At 36.8% G+C, this 24,269-nt stretch overlaps 1 protein-coding gene across 9 annotated transcripts in view; it reads left to right on the top strand.

The window, feature by feature from the left end:
* The window catches only part of SLC26A7 (solute carrier family 26 member 7), a 125,749-nt gene that overhangs the window by 52,629 nt on the left and 48,851 nt on the right, over positions 1-24,269 (top strand). For 8 of the 9 annotated variants that reach the window (XM_046642692.1, XM_046642691.1, XM_046642694.1 and 5 more), the window contains one exon: positions 22,593-22,745. The exons of the other annotated variant lie outside the window; for it this stretch is intronic. In XM_046642692.1, the coding sequence (XP_046498648.1) occupies positions 22,593-22,745 (153 nt within the window). The remainder of the gene's footprint in view (positions 1-22,592; positions 22,746-24,269) is intronic. 9 annotated transcript variants of the gene reach the window in all.

Raw genomic sequence — 24,269 nt, 5'->3', positions numbered from 1 at the left:
ATGAGAGTATTCTTATCCTTAATTTTCTTGATCTTAATGACTGAAAAGTAGCTTAATATATGGAAGTACAGAATTTATCTAATCTCTGTTATTGAGGTGGTTTGTGGTGTTTCACTATTATACACAGCCCCCCTTTCTTTGTATGTTATTGTCTGTGTCACTGATTATTTCATTAGAATAAATTCCTGTTACTGCCCAAGGGAGTCATCTGCCCACCACAAGACATGCTGATAGTCAAGAAGCAAGGTGGTAGGAGAGAAAGGGTTTTATTACAGCTTGTTAGCAAAGGGAAAGATGGTTGACTAATGTCTGAAAGAACCACCTTACAGAACAGACTACAGGCCAGTTGTGGGGGAGGGGGGCTGTTCTCTAGGTGGGGAGGCATCTGGTCCCCGGGTGGAGCAGACATCTCGTCTTCAGTTCTTGATAATCTTTTATTTTACTGGATGGGCATCAGATGCTGGAGCAACACCTTATACCCATATCTTTCAGTTGTCATTGATGATGGCTGTCAGCATAGACTCTGCCCAGTGGTCATAACATTCCTAAGGAACTCGAAGGAACAAAGTTATCAACTTATTGCAGCCAGGAGGGGCCTTAAAGTCTAAAGAGCATGTCTATTTCATGGAGGGTGCACATCCAGCTGGGTTAGTTAATCAGACGCCATTGAAAGTTACAATATGATTTATTTTCTACAGTATGGCTTCCTTTATGTCAGCCTTGTGCTGAGTCAGTATCCTTCCTAGTAATGGAATTACTGGATCAAATGGGTATAATATTTTTGCTAAATTTCAATCTGAAAAGTTACACCAGTGAATATTTTATTTTCACCTTATCATTGTCAACTCTGATTATTACTGTTTTTAAAATTTGCCATTTTGGTATGTGAAAAATAGTATCACTTATTTGTTTAAATATGTGTTTCTCTGATTAATTGGTAAAGTAGTTAATAAAGATAGTAATGTATGCAACATGGAACTGGAAGCTGATTCTGAATTTTTGTTACTTAAGTAAAATCCTACTCAGTGACTCATTCATTCCAAGAAAGCTTAAAACTAAAACAAAAGCACTGGAGCTGGCCTGGAAACAACATAACTCCAAACTCCAGATCAAACAAAATCCGAACAAGACAAAAGTAGCTGTAAGCTGTCAGGTGACTGGTCGAGGTAAGACTTTTGGTGACACCAGGTCTATACAACTGAACCAAATCTGTGCTAGATTCTGCCTTGAATGACTTCCTTATTTGTGCATGTGCCGTGTAAGGGAATGTGGGCAGGTTACAAATTGGCCTTTTCACTCATATTCACATACACAAGGTTATCCCTCGTTTCATTATGTGTGTTAAAAGAAACAGGGTAGCCTGGTATGGGAATGACATGTAGTCTTTAAGCTGGTTTCTCCAGTGCCAAAGTGCATAAAATGCTATGTTAAAATGTTTTGTGTATGATTTCTTTTTTCTATTTTATTTTCTTGTGAGGTAAACCGTAAGCTACTTTATCTTTGCCTTGTAGGTCAAACACTGTGTGGCTTTTGCGGAGAGGTTTCTTTTGTAAATTTTCACACTGAAAAGAAATCAGATTTAGAAATATTTTTAGATCGGTGACTTTAAATTTATGTTACAGTGGTCCTTTGGTATCTGCAGGGGCTTACTGCCAGGACCCCCAGGGATACCAAAACCCAGTATGTTTAAATCCTTTATTTGGCCCTCCTTATCCATGGTTGCATATCTGCGGATTCAACCAACTGTGGATTGGTTCAATGGAACCCACGGATATGAAGGGCAGACTGTACTCAGGTGGTGGAAGCTGCTATGCTTTGTGTTGATGGAAAATAAAGAAAAGTTGCTCTTGCTTTTCAGCGTCACAGAGCCCTGTACTGTTAGGCTGCTAGATTAGAATGATGCTTTGGTTCTTTGTCAGGGTTTCAGAATGAATGCTTTTAAGTCAATGTCAAAAATTGTGGTGATCTGGGCATTAGATTAAGAAATAAATTTTGCGGCGCCAGCCTGGTGGTGCAGCAGTTAAGTTCGCACATTCCACTTCAGCGGCCCAGGGATCACCTGCTCGGATCCCGGGTGTGGACCCACCCACCACTTGCCAAGCCTGTGGCAGGCATCCCAATATAAAGTAGAGGAAGATGGGCACAGATGTTAGCTCAGGGCTAATCTTCCTCAAAAAAAAAGTAAATAAATAAAAAAGAAAAAAATAAATTTTGCATCATGCATAGGTTACCCTGGGACATTTGGGAAGTGAGTTTTGGTATAGTTAGGCTGAAGAATCTGTTGATAATGTAAATCTGAACTTGCCCCTGGATCATTTAGGTGGGATATGAAGGAGCAGAGCTGAGCTCAGCACAGAGATATAGAACAGAGGACAAAACAGAGGCCTTGGTCATCAGGTCAAAGAACCTAGAGGAGAGTCAATTAACACATTTTGGGGATTATTCACTCTTTGACTGTGTTTCCTGCTTCTGAGTTTTCACACTGTTATATACTTTTTGAAAGCTACTCAGGCTGATGAAAGATAATGTCACTGATATTCCTTGGGACATAAATTAATATCTACAATATTTGAGATTCTTGCACAATGAGCCATCACCACTCCTAATTGTCTCAGCTGGAACACTCATTTTTCTTGAAAGAATTCAGGTTTGGCCAACAAAAATGTCCATTAATTAATTCTCACAGTAGCAATCCTTACCAGCTACTTTAAGAGAAAACACAGCCTCTGCCTTTATCCTGTTCTTAGGGCACTGCAGATTGGGGGCTCTCCCTTCTGTCACTCAGACGATTTCCGCAGTATGTTCTTCCTGAGGGATGTCTGATTCTGTACTACTGAGAGAATCTAATTCTCTAGTTTGAATAGCTAAGACCTCCATCACTTTGGTTGCTCTGGGCTAGCAGATGTTCTTGCCTCAACAAAATATTTTTAGGGAGCAATTTAAATCAGGTACAGGTACAGTATGTGCTCAGCTTTGCCTTGTCAGATTATAGAACAGACTTCCAATAGGTCTTCAGAAATAGATATGACATAATACTTTTCTTTCTTCTGTGTCTGGCAGTCAGAGCACATGTCACCATTGCCAGCTAAGCTCAGATGATTAGGCCACTTTTTCTCTTCTAGCAGAAAACTGTTAACCAGCTTCCTCATGTAAGGGGGCTCTCCAGAAGTGTTAAACCCTACTAAAGCTTTTGCTGGTCCTTTGAGTGTCTCTCCCAGAATTCCTGGGATCTGCATACGCGAAGGCAGCCACTGGAGCACTCTTGTGACCCACTATATTCCTAAGGAAAATGGATAGAATTAGGCCTAATTCAGCTTTTTATTTAGCCTTCCTAAATCCCTTCACATATAGTATTTTTCTTTTCCCTTCATTCTTCAAGTTTTTTCTCTAAATTCACATACTTCTAATAAAACTCTCTTTTAAAATTGTGGCCATTTTTTTTTTCCTGAGGAAGATCAGCCCTGAGCTAACATCTATGCCAATCTTCCCACTTCATATATGAATCACTGCCACAGCATGGTTGATGCATGGTGTAGGTCTGTGCCCAGGATCTGAACCTGCGAACACAGGCTGCTGAAGTGGAGCACACCAAACTTAACCACTATGCCATGGGCCTGGCCCCTAAAATTATGGCCATTTCTTAATGAAATGAAAGCATTGCACATTCTTCTTCAGTTATATAATGAGTAAAAATTAGTGTTTTCTGAGTTGACTTTTAGCTCTGGTGATTTTCTTAAGGCCCATACAATCAGGTAGACACTAATTGATCTGTCTTTTCTTTTCCTTAGAAAGAGGTTACAGGGGAAAGAACTTTAGAATCTGAGAAGCCTAGATTCAGATCATACCTCCAGCCATGACCAATTGACCAAGGATCTTTGACTTCCAGTTGCCTTTCCATAAATTGATGATAATTCTACTTCTTGGGGTTCATTCCTGGAAAGAAATGCCTGGAACATAGTGTATGTTCATTAAATGGAAGCCATTATCTTTGTGCTAGTAATGAATAGTTGGATATAACAAATTAGAAATTTTTTAAAAGTGCTGTGTAAGTACTAGATACTAATGCTTTTATTCTGTAAATGACTCTTAATCAGAATGATAAATCTAAGTAATAAAACAGTTATATCTCTTTTTTGCAACTTATAAATAAACATGAATTCAAAATTTATAAAACTTTAAAAAATAAATACGTCTGGGAAGATGATACTCCAAGCTAATAGTGAACATAAGAAAGCAGGTGTCACCATACTATATCAGACAAAGTAGACTTCAAGGCAAAACAGGTAAAGAGAGACAAAGAGGACCAGTTTATAATGATAAAAGGGACACTCCACCAAGAAGACATAACACTTATAAATATGTGTGCACCCAACACAGGAGCACCAAATTATGTAAAGAAACTACTAACAAAACTAAAAGGAGATATCAACAAGAATATGCTAATAGTAGGGGACCTCAACACCCCACTAACACCAATGGATAGATCATCCAGATAGAAAATCAACAAGGAAATTGTAGAATTAAATGAAAAATGAGGCCAGATGGACTTAATAGGTGTATATAGAACATTCCATCCAAAAACAGCAGGTTACACATTCTTCTCAAGTGCACGGAACATTCTCAAAGATAGACCATATGTTGGGAAATAAAGCAAGCCTCAACAAATTCAAGAGGATTCAAATAATATCAAGCATCTTTTCTGACCATAATGCTATGAAACTAGAAATCAATTACAAGAATAAAACTGGGAAAGAGACAAAGATGTAGAGATTAAACAACATGCTACTGAATGACCAGTGGATGATTGAAGAAATTAAAGGAGAAATCACATATTATCTGGAGACAAATGAAAATGAAAACATGCCATACCAACTCATTTGGGATGCAGCAAAAGTGGTCCTAAGAGGGAAATTCATTGCAATACAGGCTCCCCTCAATAAACAAGAAAAATCTCAGGTAAGCAATCTCAAGCTACACTTAACAGAATTAGAAAAAGAAGAACAAACAAAGCCCAAGGTCAATAGAAGGAGGGAAATAATAAAAATTAGAGTGGAAATAAATGAAATTGAAACAAAAAGACAGTAGAAATGATCAATGAAACAAAGAGCTGGCTCTTTGAGAAAATAAACAAAAGTGACAAACCCTTAGCCAAGCTCACTAAGAAAAGAAGAGAGAAGATTCAAATAAATAAAATTAGAAATGAAAGAGGAGAAATCACAGTGGATAACACAGAAATACAAAAGATTATAAGAGAATACTATGAAAAACTATATGCCAACAAATTGGATAACCTAGAAGAAATGGATAAATTCTTAGAAACATACAGCCTCCCAAAACTGAATCAGGAAGAAATAGAGAATCTGAATAGATGAGTCACAAGTAAAGAGATTGTAACAGTAATCAAAAGCCTCCCCCAAAATAAAAGTCCAGGACCAGACAGCTTCTCTGGAGAATTCTACAAACATTCAAAGAAGGCTTAATACCTATCCTTCTCAAACTACTCCAGAAAATTGAGGAAGATGGAGCACTTCCTGATGCATTCTGTGAAGCCAATATCACCCCGATCCCAAAACCAGACAAGGACAACACAAAAAAGGAAAACTACAGGCCAATATCACTGATGAACATAGACGCAAAAATCCTCAACAAAATATTGGCAAACCGAATACAGCAATATTAAAAAGATCATACACCATGATCAGGTGGGATTAATACCAGGGACGGTTCAACATCTGCAAGTCAATCAACGTGATATACCACATTACAAAATGAGAAACAAAAACCATGTGATCATCTCAATAGATGCAGAGAAAATATTTGACAAGATCCAACATCCATTTACGATAAAAACTCAACAAAATGGGTATAGAAGGAAAGTACCTCAACATAATAAAGGCCATATATGACAAACCCACAGCCAACATCATAGTCAATGGGGAGAAACTGAAAGCCATCCTTCTGAGAACAGGAACAAGACAAGGGTGCCCACTCTCACCACCCTTATTCAACATAATACTGGAGGTTTTGGCCAGAGCAATTAGGCAGGAAAAAGAAATAAAAGGAATCCAAACAGGCGATGAAGAAGTGAAACTCTCACTGTTTGCAGACAACATGATCTTATATATAGAAAACCCTAAAAAATCCATCAGAAAGCTACTAAAAGTAATCAACAATTACAGCAAAGTTGCAGGGTACAAAATCAACTTATATAAATCAGAAGCATTTCTATACTCTAATAATGAAATAATAGAAAGAGGACTCAGGAACACAATCCCGTTGACAATCACAACAAAAAGCATAAAATATCGTGGGATACGTTTAACCAAGGAAGTGAAAGACCTATACAATGAAAACTACAAGACTTTCCTGAAAGAAATTGATGATGACATAAAGAGATGGAAAGACATTCCATGCAAATGGATTGGAAGAATAAACATAGTTAGAATGCCCATACTACCTAAAGCAATTGATGGATTCAACACAATCCCAATCAGAATTCCAATGACATTCTTCACAGAAATAGAGCAAAGAATCCTAAAATTCATATGGGGCAACAAAAGACCCTGAATTGCTGAAGCAATCCTGAGCAAAAAGAACAAAGCTGGAGGCATCACAATCCCTGACTTCACAATACACTACAAGGCCATAGTGATCAAAACAGCTTGGTACTGGTACAATAACAGGCATACAGATCAATGGAACAGAATTGAAAGCCCATAAATAAAACCACACATCTATGGACAGCTAATCTTTGACAAAGGAGCTGAGAGCATACAGTGGAGAAAAGGAAGTCTCTTCAACAAATGGTGTTGGGAAAACTGGACAGCCACATGTAAAAGAATGAAAATCTACCATTCTTTCACACATTCACAAAAATAAGCTCGAAATGAATCAAAGACTTACAGGTAAGACCTGAAACCATAAGATTTCTAGAAGAAAATATAGGCAGTACACTCTTTGACATCAGTCTTAAAAGGATCCTTTTGTACACCATGTCTTCTCAGACAACAGAAACAATAGAAAGAATAAACAAATGGGACTTCATCAGACTGAAGAGCTTCTACAAGGCAAGGGAAAACAGGATTGAAACAAAAACACAACCCACCAACTGGGAAAAAATATTTGCAAATCATATACTCGACAAAGGGTTAATCTCCATAATATATAAAGAATACACAACTCAACAACAAAAAATCAAATAACCTGATCAAAAAATGTGCCAGGGATATGAACAGACATTTCTCCAAAAAAGATATACAGATGGCCAATAGACCTAGGAAAAGATGCTCATCATCACTCATCATCAGGGAAATGCAAATCAAAACTACATTAAGATATCACCTTACATCTGTTAGAATGGCTAAAATAGCCAAAACAAAAAATAACAAATGTTGGAGAGGTTGTGGAAAAAAAGGAACCCTCATACACTGCTGGTGGGAATGCAAACTGGTGCAGCCACTATGGAAAATAGTATGGAGATTTCTCGAAAAATTAAAAATAGAAATACCATATGACTCTGCCATCCCACTACTGGGTATCTATCCAAAGAACTTGAAATAGTTAATTCAAAGAGACCCATGCACCCCTATGTTGATTGCAGCATTATTCACAGTAGCCAAGACGTGGAAGCAACCTAAGTGCCCATCGACTGATGATTGGATAAAGAAGATATGGTATATATAGACAATGGAATACTATTCATCCATAGTAAAGGATAAAATTGTCCCATTCAAAACAACATGGATGGACTTTGAGAGTATTATGTTAAGTGAAATAAGCCAGATAGAGAAAGACAATGTCTGTATGACTCCACTCATATGTGAAAGTTAAACACGTGGACAAAAAGAACAGATTAGTGGTTACCAAGGGAAAGGGAGGATGGGGGGTGGGCACAAAGGGTGAAGGGGCACACCTATAATATGACTGACAAGTAATAATGTACAACTGAAATTTCACAATGTCGTAAGCTATCATAACCTCAACAAAAAAACCCAAAAAATATACATCTGCTATTAATGAGGGTTGATCATCAGAACTGAAGAAAAGTTATGTTTTTAGTTTGTCTATTCAGCTCATGCCCCCCTCCGCAGTTACAAACCCATTTAATAAATTATACATAGGGTTGCAATATCTTTAAAAATAAGCAGAAGCAATAATATTACAAAGGTCACTTCTGACTTGGGACCCTGGCTCACCAGTTAAATCATTTTATTCCCTTTTGTTCTTAAGAATCAAGTATTTGACTGGTAGTTGGTTTCCCACACAGAGAAGAGGGAAAAGTTTAATTCTTCTCTAGAATTAAAAAAAAAACAACTATTTTTTTAAACTGAGAAATAATGATGTATCTTTTTATTAGAAAAGATGTTTTCCCCAAAAGGCATAATAAAAATTATAAGAATTCCTAATTCATATTAGCACATGTAGGTTTCTTTGAGATGGCGCCAGTGTCTCTGCCTATAACAGCCTATGATAAATTTGTCAGAGCTAGTTTCACTGGCATGGCTTTGTACTAGTACTGTTCTAAGTAATTATGTGCAGTGCTGTACATTAAACCGAAGAGCACAAGGCAAGTTTGGCAATATATTCAACTACCCCTTTTGGAGGGTTTTATTTCCTTCCTTGATAATGATGGGTTTCAGAACTGGAAAGCAATTTCATTCCCACCTCCATCCCTGAAGTACAAGCAAAGCACTTTTCTGGTTTGGACATCCCTGAAGGCTGCAAAGCAGGAAACAGAATGTTAATAAAACGGGATAGAAAGGTCAGAAGGAAATCAGAGCCAGTGAAACATTTTCTTTTATGGAGAATGAGGTCACAATTAAATACATACAAATGAGGTTTATATGTGGAGAACAAGTCTACTGTGAAGACACAGGCCCTCTGCGATTTCTGAATCGAGAACACACTTTGGGGGTTTATGAAAGCCCACATTTTCTCTGCAGTTATTGTGACATTTCTATTGTGAGTTGCAGGGATGTTCCATACATCCTGAAAAATGGACAGAATAAACTGAAGGGAAGAGAAAAGGAATGTTCATCTGCAGCTTGATTCAATCAGTGATACTGGGAATAGAAAATGGGGCAGGTTTAATTTGGATACATAACAATTATATGGGAATTTGTAACAGGGGTTACTTTAAAATTCTAAATCAGAGGGCAAATATGCCACTCAACCATGTTGGGGTAAGCTCTTTCCATCCCCCACAATTCACTGAAAAATGCATCACCACAAAATCCGGTGCTCAAGTAATTCAACTTAGTTTTCTAAACAAAGGATGGCTGGGTGCCAACCTGGGCTTTGGCACACTTGGTTGTGCGTCTTGTCCAAGTGCGTTTCATGTACCCATGTTGTCTCTAACCATGTAACATACCATACTCCCCTTAGATCACATTTTTGTCTGAGACTTAATTTATTCCTTAAAGCAATAGTGATTGAATTTATTCCCAGTGTGAGAAGGAGTTATTGATCAGGAATTTATATGTACTGTAAAAAATAATAGAATAGTGTGTGTTTTGGGGGGCTTTTTGTTTGTACTCATGAAAACACAGCCTTGGGTTGAGAGATCAGTAGTTCTCTTGTTTTTCTATTTGTTCATGATACTTTAGGAAGTAGAGGGATTTGGGGAGCTTGATCTTAACAATACCCATTCTAAAATGTTTGATGACGTAATGATACGTAGGCAAAGTTTCTAGGAGACATCAAATTCTTAAGAACAGAGAGAACTTGTTCTAGCATCAATTTTGGAAAGATCAGGGATGGCTTTAGGGGTCCCTAAGCAGGAATCTAGGTCTACTTAGAAATGGGATTCAAAGTTAAGTTGAAAGCAAGCTGGGGCAGGGAGAGGGCATGTCTGGGCAATTGTAGCTCATGTTTAAAGGCTCCAAGGATGTGAAAGCTGCCTTAAAGAACAAAAGCCAGGGCTGACAGCAGACTTTAGTCTCCCAAAATGGGAGAGTTGGAGGCTTCAAAACCAGCTATGTTCAACGGAATAATCTGGGAAGATTTTATAAGCTACACATGGATGGGAAGAGATTAGTATGTATCCTCGATTCAGGAACCACTAGAATAGATTTACTCAGCAAATATTTATTGACCACCTCATAGGCATTGAGGGTGCAGTTGAGAAATAACATCCGTTTTCCCATTGAGTTTTATCAAAATACTGAGGAGGGATGTGAATTAGGGTGGGAGAAGAAAAACAAATTGTTGAACAAGATAACCTCAGATAGTGTTAATGAAGGAGAGCAGGTAGTTATTGAAGGCTGGTAATGTGAGAGAGTGAAGGGGAAATGATAATGCTCACCTTGTATTAAGTTGGAAATTAAATGAGTCATTGCATATAAGATGGCTAGCCTAGTGCCTGGAAATATTAATTCCCCCACTTTTCTACAAAGTGATGAAGTTTAAACCCTGTTTCCCATTCTTTCTACCCCAATCTGCCCTCCCCTCATCTGCTTGTGGTAGAGAAAATATGAAAATTCTCCTTCATTCAGGTTGGAGAGAAGGAATTAGGGTGAACACACTGCATAGATACAAGTAGTCTGTCACCAAATATATATATGTTAAGAAAAAACAGTCACTATCCCTGTACTTAAAGTGTTTAGAATCAATTTGGCAGGCCTTATTGCTTCCCTTGTACCAACATGATTCTGCTGCTGATGTTGAAGTCACAATGCTGGGGGTGGGAAGAGCTTGTTTGCCTGAGAAGCTGCCAGGTGCCATTGAATCCTACCACTAAAGACCAAAATAAAAGACTTCAGGCTCCATGGTAGTCTTCCCTTCAAAGGGGTGACATCTCCCCTCCATATCCCAAGGAGAAAGGAAGCACCAGGATGTTTGTAAAAATCATTTGGTGGACTTAAGGAAGAGAATAATGAGTGAGGTGTTGATAAAATGGTGAAAGTGCTGGTTTAAGGATTCAGAAAGCCTGTGTAACCATCTTGAATGTCACTCACAAGCCAAGTCACCTGGGGCAAGTCACTAGTTGGAGCCTTGGTTTGTACCTCTATAGAATGAGTGTGTGCAACTGGTTGGTATGTAAGTTCTTTCTGGCTCTCATAAGTATCTTCTTCTAAATATGGCCTTTGTTGAAATCCTTATCACAGCTATCCACCATGCCTATTTATCCATGACAGACACTTAAACAGATACTAATCGTTTAGTAACTGTTACTAAAAGCTCTCCATTTAGTTTCATTTTTGTGTTTTAAAATACTTCTATCTTGGTTAACTTGAAGAGGGGGGAATTTACTGGGAAATATTTATGATTCCAGAGGCAAAAACTCTGAAACCCTTTTGCCCTCTATATTAGAGGGCTGCTATAACAAATTACCATAGACTGGGTGGATTAAAGAACAGAAATTCATTTTCTCACAGTTCTGGAGACTAGAAGTCAAAGACCAAGGCAGCAGCAGGGTTGGCTTCCTCTGAGGCCTCTCTCTTTGGCTTGCAGATGGCTGCCCTATTGCTGCCTCTTCAAGGTGGTCCCTCTGTGCGTGCACATCCCTGGTCCTAATCTCCTCTTCTCATAAGGACACCAGTTGGGTTGGACTACGGCCCACTCTAATGGCCTCATTTTAACTGAATTACCTCTTTAAAGGCCCCATCTCCCCAAACAGTCACATTATGAGGTACTGGGGAGTAGGGCTTCAACATATGAATTTTAGGGGAACACAATTGTGTCTGTAATACCCTCTTTGAGTTGTCGCAGATGTGAGAAGGATTTGACTTGGTAACTGTGTTAGTGTCCTGTGACTACTGTACCAAATTACTATAAACCTGGTGACTTAACACATAGAAATTGATTCTCACATTTTTGGAGGCTAGAAGTCCAAAAGCACAGTGTCAACAAAGCCATGCTCCCACTGGAAGTTCTAGAAGATCCTTCCTTGTCTCTTTGGGCTACTGATGGTTCTAGGCATCCCCTGGTTTGCAACTGCATCACACCAAACTCTCCGTCTGTCTCTACATGGATTTCCCTTCTGTTTTAGTGTCTTCTCCTCTTCTGTCTCTTGTAAGGGCATTTGTCATTGGATTTTAGACACGTCTGTGTGCAGATTGTGTGAAATGTGTTTTGAGACCAAAGTCTGAACATGGTAGCAAGCAAGTAAAAATGTTACCATTTTTTCTGGAGCTAGTCCTGGTTACGTGGTTGATGACTGACTCAAAGTCATATATTCAGAGTTAAAACTCATAGATTACAGGTTAGTACTTTATACCTACTATAAAGTAGCATGCTGACAGATTTATTAAAGTTTGCTGATTGCACTATACTCTTGTTTCTCTAGTGAATCAAAAACCTATTTATGGCAGATTATTGATACAAAGATAGCACAGGAATGATAGATGATAATAATAGAGGGTTTACATGTTCTCTTTGACATAGAAGTATATATTAGAATGTTCTATGTGGTCCCTTTATTGATAGTTCTTTAAAAATATGCTCATCATTGCTACTGAAGAATTGTCAATAATGTTATATACTTAAAATATTAAAATCAGGGGCTGGCCCCGTGGCTGAGTGGTTAAGTTCATGCACTCTGCTTCGGCAGCCCGGGGTTTCACAGGTTTGGATCCTGGGTGCAGACGTGGCACAGCTCATCAAGCCATACTGAGGCAGCGTCCCCCCATGCCACAACTAGAAGGACCCACAACTAAAAATATACAGCTATGCACTGGGAGGCTTTGGGGAGAAAAAGGAAAAATAAAAAAAATCTTAAAAAAAAATCATTTTTTCAATCATGAGGATTTCATTATAGCAAAACCTAGAGCAACTAGAATGCTGGTGAAAGGGATATTTTGGTTGAAAGAATTTTCTGGTTAGTTGAGTGTTGAGCAGAAGGCCCATTTAGTTTTTAACAGTTGTTAATATTTCTAAACATTTAACGTCTTTCTGTTTGCCTCCTGAAGTTTAACAGAGAGGATATAATTTAGATTTTTCTCCATGCACAGGTTTTTCTATGCAGGGCCTTGTTTAGAATTTCAGTAATTCAGTGAGAAACTACTAAATGTCTATGCCCCAGAAAGTTTTTTTTTTTTTGTATTGTGGTAACATTGCTTTATAACATTATATAAAGTTCAGGTGTACATCATTATATTTCAATTTCTGTGTAGAATACGTCATGTTCTCCAGCCAAAGACTAATTACAATCCATCACCACAAATGTGTGCTTAATCACCGATTTTGCTCCCCTCCCTCCCCCTTCCTCTCTGGTAACCAGGAATCCAGTCTGGATCTCTATGTGATTGTTTGTTGTTGTTTTTAATCTCCTACTTATAAGTAAGATCACATGGTATTTGACTTTCTCCCTCTGACTTATTTCGCTTAGCGTAATACCCTTAAGGTCCATCCATGTTGTCACAAATGGCCGGATTTCATCATTTCTAAAGGCTGAGTAGTATTCCATTGGGTATACATACCACATCTTCTTTATCCATTCGTCCCTTGATGGGCACCTAGGTTGCTTCCAAGTCTTGGCTATTGTGCAATGAACATAGGGGTGCATGTATCTTTACGCATTCGTGTTTTCACGTTCTTTGGATAAATACCCAGCAGTGGGATAGCTGGATCATATGGTAGATCTATTCTTAATCTTCTGAGAAATCTCCACACTGTTTTTCATAGTGGCTGCACCAGTTTGTACTCCTACCAGCAGTGTACGAGGGTTGCCTTCTCTCCACATCCTCTCCAACACCTATTTCCTGTCTTGTTAATTAAAGCCATTCTGACAGGAGTGAGGTGATATCTCACTGCAGTTTTGATTTGCCTTTCCTTGATAGTTAATGATGTTAAATATTTTTTCATGGGCCTGTTGGCCATTTGTATGTCTTCTTTGGAGAAATGTCTGTTCAGATCTTTTACCTATTTTTTAATTGAGTTGTTAGATTTTTTGTTGTTGAGCTGTATGAGTTCTTAGTATGTTTTGGATATTAACCCTTTATCAGATATATGGTTTGCAAATATCTTCTCCCAGTTGTTAGATTGTCTTTTTGTTTTGTTGATGGTTTCCTTTACCATGCAGAAACTTTTTAGTTTTATGTAGTCCCTTTTGTTTATCTTTTCTATTAGCTCCCTGCCTAGTCATGCCTCGTACATGAAAATATGCTGCTAATACTAATGTCGAAGAGTGTGCTGCCTATTTTTTCTTCTAGAAGTTTCATGGTTTCAGGTCTTACATTCAAGACCTGAATCCATTTTGAGTTAATTTTTGTGTATGGTGTAAGGTAATGGTCTACTTTCATTCTTTTGTATGTGGCTGTCCAGTTTTCCCAACACCATTTATTGAAGAGACTTTCCTTTCTTCATTGTATGCTCTTGGCTCTCTTGTCAAAAATTAACTGTGCATAGATGAGTGGGTTTATTTCTGGGCTCTCAGTTCTGTTCCATTGATCCGTGTGTCTGTTTTTATGCCAGTACCATGCTCTTTTGGTTACTATAGCTTTGTAGTATGTTTTGAAAGCAGGGAGTGTGATGCCTCCAACTTTGTTCTTTTTCTTCACAATTCCTGTGGCTATTCAGGGTCTTTTGTTGTTCTATAGAAATTTTAGGATTCTTTGTTCTATTTCTGTGCAAAATGTTATTGGAACTTTGGTAGGGATTGCAGTGAATCTGTAGATTGCTTTAGGAAGTATGGACCTTTTAACTATGTTGATTCTTCCAATCCAAGAGCACAGAATATCTTTCCATTTCTTTGTGTCTTCAATTTCTTTCAACAATGTTTTATAGTTTTCAGTGTACAGATCTTTCACCTCTTTCGTTAAGTTTATTCCTAGGTATTTTATTCTTTTTGTTGCAGTTGTAAATGGGATTGTATTCTTAATTTCTCTTTCTGTTCCTTGGTTGCTAGTGTGTAGAAACGCAACTGAGTTTTGTATGTTGATTTTGTGTCCTGCAACTTTACCTTATTCATTTATTATTTCTCAAAGTTTTTTGGTGGATGCTTTAGGGTTTTCTATAGATAAAATCATGTCATCTGCAGATAGTGACAGTTTCATATCTTCCTTTCTGCTTTGGATCCTTTTTATTTCTTTTTCTTGCCTTATTGCTCTGCTTAGGACTTCCAATGCTGTTTAAAATAAGATTGGTGAAAGTGAGCATCCTTGTCTGGTTCCTGTTCTTAGAGGGATAGCTTTCAGTTTTTCTCCATTGAGAATGATATTAGCTGTGGGTTTGTCATATATGGCCTTTCTTATGTTAAGGTACTTTCCTTCTATAACCATTTTATTCAGAATTTTTATCATAAATGGATGCTATATCTTGTCAAATGCTTTCTCTGCTTCTCTTGAGAGGATCCTGTGATTTTTATTCTTCATTTTGTTAATGTAGTGTATCACCTGGATTGATTTGCAGATGTTGAACCATCCTTGCTTTCCTGGAATGAATCCTACTTGTTCATGGTATATGATCTTTAATGTATTTTATATTCAATTTGCTAGTATTTTGCATTGGTATTTCTGCATCAGAGTTCATCAGTAATATTGGCCTGTAATTTTCTTTTTTATTTTGTCCCTGTCTGGTTTTGGTAACAGGGTAGTGTTGGCTTTGTAGAATGAGTTAGGAAGCATCCTCTCCTCTTGTATTTTTTGGAAGAGTCTGAGAAGGTTATGTATTAAGTTCTTTGAATGTTTGGTAGAATTCACCAGGGAAGCCATTTGGTCCAGGACTTTTATTTTTTGGAAGGTTTTTGATTACTGATTTGATATTTTTACTGGTGGTTTGTCTATTCAAATTCTCTATTTCTTCTTGATTCAGTTTTGTAAGGTTGTATGATTCTAAGAGTTTATCCATTTCTCCTAGATTATCCACTTTGTTGGCATATAGCTTTTCATAGTATTCTCTTATAATCTTTTGTATTTCTGAGGTGTCCATTGTAATTTCTCCTCTTTCATTTCTGATTTTACTTGTTTCAGCCTCTCTCTTTTCCTCATGGTGAGTTTAGCTAAAGGTTTGTCAATTTTATTTATCTTTTCAAAGAACCAGAGCTTGGTTTCATTGATTTTATTCTATTTTTTTTTTTTTTGGTCCATATTTCATTTATTTGTTCTCTGATTTTTACTATATCCTTCCTTGTACTGATTTTGGGCTTTGTTCTTCTTCTTCCATTTTCTTTAGATGCACTGTTAGATTGTTTATTTGAGATTTTTCTTATTTGTTGAGGTAGGCCTAAATTGCTATAAACTTCCCTCTTAGAACTGCTTTTGCTGTATCCCATAGATTTTGGCATGTCATATTTTCATTTTCATTTGTCTCTAGGTATTTTTTGATTTCTCCTTTGATTTCTTCATTGACCCAATCATTATTCAGTAGCATTTTGTTTAATCTCCACGTATTTGTGGCTTTTCTGTTTTCTTCCTGCAGTTGATTTGTAGTTTCATACCTTTGTGGTCAGAAATGATGCTTGGTATTATTTCAGTCTTCTCAAATTCATTGAAACTTGTTTTGTGGCCTAATATGTGATCAATCCTGGAGAGTGTTCCAAGTGCATTTGAAAAGAATGTGTGTTTTGTGGGTTTTGGATGGAATATTCTGTGTATATCTACTAAGTCCTTCTGGTCTAATGGGTTGTTTAAGGCCAGTGTTTCCTTCTCGATCGTCCATTCAGGTGCTCTGTCCATTGGTGTAAGTGGAGTGTTAAATTCCCCTACTATTATTGTGTTACTGTCTGTTTCTCCTTTTATATCTGTTAATAATTGCTTTATATATTGAGGTGCTCCTATGTTGGGTGCATAGATATTTACAAGTGTTATATCCTCTTGTTGGATTGTTCTGTTTATCATTGTGTAGTGCCCTTCTTTGTCTCTTGCTACAGTTTTTGTTTTAAAGTCTCTTTTCTCTGATATAAGTATTGCTACCCCAGCTTTCTTTTTATTCTCATTTGCATGGAGTATTGTTGTCCATCCCTTCACTTTCAGTTTGTGTGTGTCTTTTGGTCTGAAGTGTGTCTCTTGTATGCAGCATATATATATATGGGTCTTGTTTTTCTATCCAATCAGCCATCCTATGCCCTTTGATTGGATCCTTTAGTCCATTAACATTTAAAACAGCTCTTTATAAGTAAATACTTATTGCCATTTTGTTACTTTTTTTTCTGGGTGTTTTAGTAGTTATTCTCTTTTCCTTTCTTCTTCTTTAGCTCTCTTCTCTTGTGGTTTGATGGCTAGCAGAAATGATTGAAAGAGTATGACCTCGTTTGTTTTTTTTTAAACTAAATTCTGAATATAAGTGTTTTTAGGTTTGGATTTTGCTTCATTCTTATAAAAGGAGAGTTTTTGAAAATCTGATTTACATCAGATAGGATATATCAAAGACAGATTCCTTGAAATTACTGTAGTAGTATCAATGCCTTTCAAATAATAGAACCTCAATAAGCATGTTGAATGAATAAATAAATGATAACTTCAAATCCCCTTAATATGATATAGCCCAAGTATTGATAGTGAGACAAGAAGAGTCTTGGTCCTTCCTCTTCTTGTCATTGTACTTTTTCAGGGTAAAATCTACTCCTGTTCACAGATTTATTGTTACTATTACTGTGTTAGACAAAAGTCTTCCCTCATTCAACAATATCTATTGAGTGCCTGCTGTCTGTGGGATGCTGTTCTAGGAGTTGGGAATCCATCAGGGAAAAAAATTATAAAGAATGGCCAAATCAGATAAAAACACATTATATAAATAAATTGTGTGTGTGTGTGTGTGTGTGTGTGTGTGTGTATTTACATGTTCATTAAGTGCTCCAGGAGTCTCCCCTCTAAATAAAATAATATGAAGCAACATGTACTAAGGATAGTCTATTTTCATTCTTTGAAATATCTCAAAATAGATTCATTTATACATATCAATATTTTTCATTTTGTGTCGTTATAATTAATGGTCAATTTTAAGAACTCGATTATAGTCTCAAAATGAGCTAAACTCCTGTTTTATTAAGCAGATTGGTCAGTTCTGATGAAATAGTTTACTTATTTATCCATACAAGCATAAACTATCTTTGCTTCTCTGAGATCTGGGAAGTGAGTGATGATCTTCAATAGGAATTTTTATCTGCTAGAGCTTAGTGTGTGATAGCATACTCAGAAGACTGGATTTATACTAGAAATGAGACATTTTAATGTGTGCTTAGGATGCCTAGATCTATATTAAATGAGCCTATGGAATTACGTGTGTGTGCATGTGCATCCTTATCCCTGTCCCCATCTCTATCTGTCCCCATATGCCATCCATCTCCTTAGCTGTAACTTCTCTATGTGGGTCCACATAACAGTCATTAGCATGGCATTCCTCATCAGCCTACTTTTCTATTGTGTTCTTCATGCTGGTTGTAACAAGCCTCTGCCAACCTCCATGTTCTTTTGGAGCATTTTGTGAGATGTGCTTTACTCTACATGTTGTGGTTTAATCCAGACAGACAATAAAAACCCTGGGGGATTTTCTCATTCCATTCATTCTGGGACGGTCATTTTTATTACTGCAAACACATGTTCTCAAAATGCACAGTACAGCAAGTTTGGTATGGCTTGGGAGTTTTGCATATTTTCCCCCTTCTTATACTGGCATACTTATAATACCGTGGATAAAACAGAAAACAGAAGGAATAATTCTCTAAATGCTTTAAAACATTTGGATGTTTGGTTTTTTCCTGACAAATCATCTGAGTGATATTCTCAAATTTATCCTTGCATCATGATAAACCATGAGAAAGCTATGTATTTGAACAAAATTTTCTTGACATCCTTCTAACCCCATTCCCCATAAAATTTAATTCGGTGAGTAGCATTTTAGATTTTTGTCCTGTGCTTTGAGAAAGGAGTAACTAAGAAGTGGAACCTGTTCCTTCACTTGCTGTGAGAATTCTGTGAGCAATTATCATCCACAACATAGAGAGACAGAGAGGAAAAATATTATCTGCATTTCAGATAACTATGATATTTTAGTACCTAATTTTCTTTTCAAGTAGTATGGAATAAAATAGAATACTGTGAAAAAGATAACAAGTAAAGCTATCTGACCCCTAAGTTATTCCTTAGTGTATCTGATTATGCAAGTGGGTTTTTGTTGTTGTTGTTGTTGTTTTAACTGTGTGGACAAAGGGGATTCTGGATTACCTACATTACCCTGATCTCTTGCACCCAGCAAGGCTTCATTTTAACTGAGTACATTTTCTTTGTTTGCAAGAGTTACAGTGTTAATGATAATGTTTAATATAAAATTCAGGTTTGGATAGTCTCATCTCCCAGAAGAGATCAGATCCTTCCTGATCTCTGGAGCAGATGGGTTGAGTCCTTTGACTGGGAAACCTACTGAGTGGAATTTTAAGAGATGCTAAGGAACATAGTCTACATAAGTTCTTTTGACCTAATATTTTTAGTTGTAGTCAAATTATATTTGAGATGCTAAGAGTGGAGGGCAAAGAACACCAAGACGTTGGGCTACTATAAGAATAGTCCATGTGCTTAAGTAAAAACTAGTTTTTGGGGCTGGCCCAGTGGCTGAGAGGTTAAGTTCCTGCACTGTGCTTAGGCAGCCCATGGTTTTGCTGGTTCGGATCCTGGGCGCGGACATGGTACCTCTCGTCAGGCCATGCTGAGGTAGTGTCCCACATGCCACAACTAGAAAGACTCACAACTAAAATATACAACCATGAACTGAGGGGATTTGGGGAGTAAAGGCAGAAAAAAAAAAAGATTGGCAACAGTTGTTAGCTCAGGTGCCAATCTTTAAAACAAAAAACTAGTTTTTATCCCCTGAAACTATACTCGAGACATCTGCTGTGGACAAATAGAAATGAGATTCAGATTCAGAATGTTCCAAGAGAAGGGGGGAGCTGAGACATGTTGAAGAGAAGCATGAAGGCCTAATTAAAACCTTTAAAGTTATATAAATAATGTACCTTTATAAGAGAGAATATGGAAAATATAGATAAGCACAAACATCTCTGTACACAGAGCTATTAACATTCCAAACGTATCCAGAGATATTTAAAGTATGAAATTTTATTTCATTAAAAAAATACCTGTATTAGTTTGCTAGGGCTGCCATAACAAATACAAACAATTGGGTGCCTTGAACAATACAAATTAATTTCTCACAGTCTTGGAGTCCAGAAGTCCAAGCTCAAGTTGTCGGTAGGTTTGATTTCGTCTGAGACGCCTCTTCTTGGCTTGCAGATGGGAACCTTCTCACTGTGTCTTTCCTGTGTGTGCATGCATGTCTGTGTCCTAATGTCTTTTTATAAGTACACCAGTGACAGGGGATTAGGGACCACCTGTGTGACCTCATTTTACCTGATACCTCTTTAAAACCTTATCTCATTCTGAGGTGCTGGGGGTTAGGACTTCAACATGTGGATTCGGGAGGCACACAGTTCAAGCCCGTAACAGTGATCAAACCATACATATTTGAAATCTGCTTTTCCCACTTAGCACCATACCAGGAACGCCTTTTCATGTCAATGAATATACGTACAGTCTAACATTGTGTTTAATGGACGTAGACGATTTTGTTGTGTATGTGACCTAGTGAATTGTCATTTCCCCTGCTGCTGTACTCCTTAAATGCTTTCAACTTCTCATTTGCTATTTTAAACAATGCTTCAGTGAATATCCTCGTAACAAGGTCTTGCCACATGAGCTTATGTTTATAGCTTAATTTTCCTAAAGTACAGCTACTGAGGCAAAGGGTAGAACATTTGGAAGTTTGTGATACGTTTTATCAGATCACCAAAAGATTGCACTGAATTATACTCACATGGGCAGTATAGAAGAATTCCCATTTCTTCCCCTAAATTTCAGCAACACCGAGTATTATCATTCAAAAATCACTAATAATATGATTAAAGGAAAAATCCTTTTTATTATTGTTTGAATTTACATTTCTTTGATTACTAGGGTGGTTGAGTCTTTGTTCATATGTTTACTGACCTTTTGCATTTCTTTCGTTAGTTGTGTATTTATGTCTCTGCCCATTTTAAAATAATTTCTATGACTTTCTACATTTCTATGACTTCAGTTTTTTATATTTAACCCCTCTAGAATTTATTTTATTTTGCTTAATTTTGTTTCAAACACGGTATATTGGATAATCTTTTCTAGAACACAACTGTTGTATCTTTCTGGGTTTTGTTTGCTTTCCAGTTTTTCTTATATATTTTTATATTAGTGTCATGTTGTTTTAATTGGTATTCTATATACATATGTATATAGGTTGTATTAGCCCATTGATATTCTTCTCTTTTAAAATTTTCTTAGCTATTCTTGTGCATGTAATATATATATATGAATTTGAGTATCACTGTGTTAATTTTCCAGACAATAAAATTATAGTTGAGTTTCTTTTTGTCAAACATTTATGGAGAACCAGGATTGGATTTAAGCTAGTTATTATTTTTCCCTTTTGCCACTCAATTTGGGGTTCTTTAAAATCTCACCTTGTTTTTTTGATGTGAGTAGATCAGATGCTCATGTAATTATCAACAAGATCCTAAGTTGTTGAGCAAAATGTTACCAGCAGTTAGTTGAATAGATATAGGCTTTCAGTTTTAGAAAGGGCTTTCATTTTATTCTTTTCTTTGCATTTATCCTACTTCTGCCAAGTCAGATTTTCCAAAGTTACCAAGACTGAGTGTCTAATATAAATGTTTTATACTGTCTTCCTAATTTCAAGCACATTTTTTGATGTAGGCATAATTTCAAATAGACTTGCTTACTTTTAAAGAGTAGTTTTTCAGGAAGTCATACACTCTTTTTTCTCACATTATGTGCTTTAAGTTTTACAAACTTGCTCTTTAGGCAGAACATTTTCCCTAGACTCCTTCTGCACGCCTCCTCCATGATCGATAACCTGGCTAATTCCTGTTTATCTTACTTGGGGAGGGCTCCCCTGACCACTGACACCTCAAAGACACATAGACTTTAGCTTCCCCTTCCATGTCCATAGCATCTTACTGCACTAATTTATTACTTTAATTAGCAAATCCTGCACTAGACTGTAAGCTCCATGAATACTGAGACTTACCCAAATTGTTCACCACTGTAGACCTAGAACTGAGCATAGTGCAATATGTGGCAATAAACAAATAAACAAAATACTGAATGACTGAGAACACAGTATTATTTTACATTAAGCCAAATATCTGATATGAGTTAAACACCAGCCCTTAACTCCTTTGTGTGTGGCTTGTATGTGTCTATGTTTGATTTGGGGGTTTGAGGAAGAATGGTGGGATACAAAGGAGCCTGCAGTCCTCTCACTGCTCTTAATGATGAATCTGCATGTAACTAATGAATTTTAGCATCTCTGCCCATTGAAGTGTCTGGGAACAAGCTGGAAGAGTCATTTTCTCTAGTAGTGGCTTATGTAGAAAGGAGCAAACCTTTTATCTTCTTAGATTGAAGAATCAAGGGAAAGCAATTTTAAACAAGCAAATGAAGTGTCTTTGCTCTACGTCAGCACTGACCACCCTTCTATGCCCCACTTTCCTTTCCCCACCCCTTAAGATATTTTTGCAAAACATCACTGAGTTCATTTGGGACCAGATTTCAATGTTGCTATATTATGGGTGACCCTGAACTTATTTGTGTTTTTCCTCATCACTGTAGATCTATGTATATGTCTTTGAGAACATCAGGTCTGTCCGACTGGAGGCACTGCTCTTATCCTTGTTGAGCATCATGGTGCTTGTTCTGGTTAAAGAGCTGAATGAACAGTTTAAAAGGAAAATTAAAGTTGTTCTTCCTGTCGATTTAGTTTTGGTAAGTATGAAATCAGCATTTAACATTCTGCCCTCTGATGCTCTCCAGTTTCTGGAGGTAACCTGCAGAGGCTCACTATGTTGTCTATAGTAACCCACAGCTACTTCTGTCTCTCATTAGAGTAGGGCTAATTTGCATGCCTATACATTAATGTAAGAACAAGAAACATTTTGAGTCAATAATTTAAAAAAGGAGGCACACGTTTTCAATCTACACAGCATTTCTCATATACTTGTAATTTTTTTTACATAAATCATATAGCCTAAGATTTTAAATGAGACATTTCTAACAGTGAAACTGAAAATATCTCTGGCTTGATGCGTCATAAGGTAATAAAAAGTGATACCACATCCTACTGATATGGCATCTGTATGATATGCATAGAAATATTATCAATTGAAAAATGTCCATTCATTATTCATAGATTTGTTGACACTTTTGTTACTGACATAATTTGCTTTATTAAAAGGATACTCATGATTTTCATTGTCCAGGGCTGGTTCTCTGAGATATTTTTTTTGTTGCACCTGTCAAAGCAATAAATTATACTTTGCTCCTAAGGCATATAGCACTAAAAAAATATGTTTTGAAATTTTCAGGGCCTCTAAGGGGAACTCTTAACTAAACAGAACATTAAGTTGGCAATTAAATGTTAACACAACCACAGTCTACTAACTTACTTATCATTAATTGGCTTTAGTTTTTTAATGGTCTTTGGATTATTCGTGTCTATGACAAGTGGTGTCTAAACAATTTCACCTATTGAAATATCCCTTCATACTATTGAAATAGTGTAGGTTTATATAAGTGTATAAGGCTAACACATTGGAAAATGTCTCTGAGGGATATGATTCATTTCTGTAGAACTAAGATGGATGGCCTCTCTCCATAGCTAGACCTTTTTTGTTTTAAATTTTGTTTATTTATTTATTTTTTAATTGCAGTAACATTGGATTATAACATTATATAGCTTTTGGATGTATATCATAATATATTTTGAATTCTGTGTAGATTACATCATGTTCACCACCCCAAAGCTAATTATAGTCCATCCCCTCACATGTGAGCCTAATCATCCCTTTTGCCCTCCCCCCTTCCCCTGTGGTAACCACCAATCCAATCTCCATTGCATAGCTAGACCTTGAATGATTATATACTCTTGATAATTTTTGGAGATACATATAACGCATATGATATATATAATATACGCATGTGTGTGTGTCTGTATTTGAAATAAGCCGTAAAAGTGGAGGATACCAAGATTATTAGTTTTCACAGCAACAATTGTGAAATGTACCATTTATTCCAGTGTCCTATAGGCATTAAGAAATGCTTATTATATCTTGAGATGCTTTATTACATAAGTTTCATAAAACCAAATATTGAAAATAACCTTAGGGAAGAAGTCCCTTGAACTAGTAATAAAACAGTTACTTATTTCTTGCAAAATTAGTAAGAATTATCCTTATAGTAAAAGAAAAGGTAATTCCTATGCAGCGTTGCCCTCTAATATTTGAAAGACTC

The sequence above is a fragment of the Equus quagga genome, chromosome 16 (genome assembly GCF_021613505.1).
Source record: "Equus quagga isolate Etosha38 chromosome 16, UCLA_HA_Equagga_1.0, whole genome shotgun sequence".
Lineage (NCBI taxonomy): Eukaryota > Metazoa > Chordata > Mammalia > Perissodactyla > Equidae > Equus > Equus quagga.
Note: the sequence above shows the minus strand (reverse complement) of the source record. Positions and strands in the feature narration are given on the sequence as shown.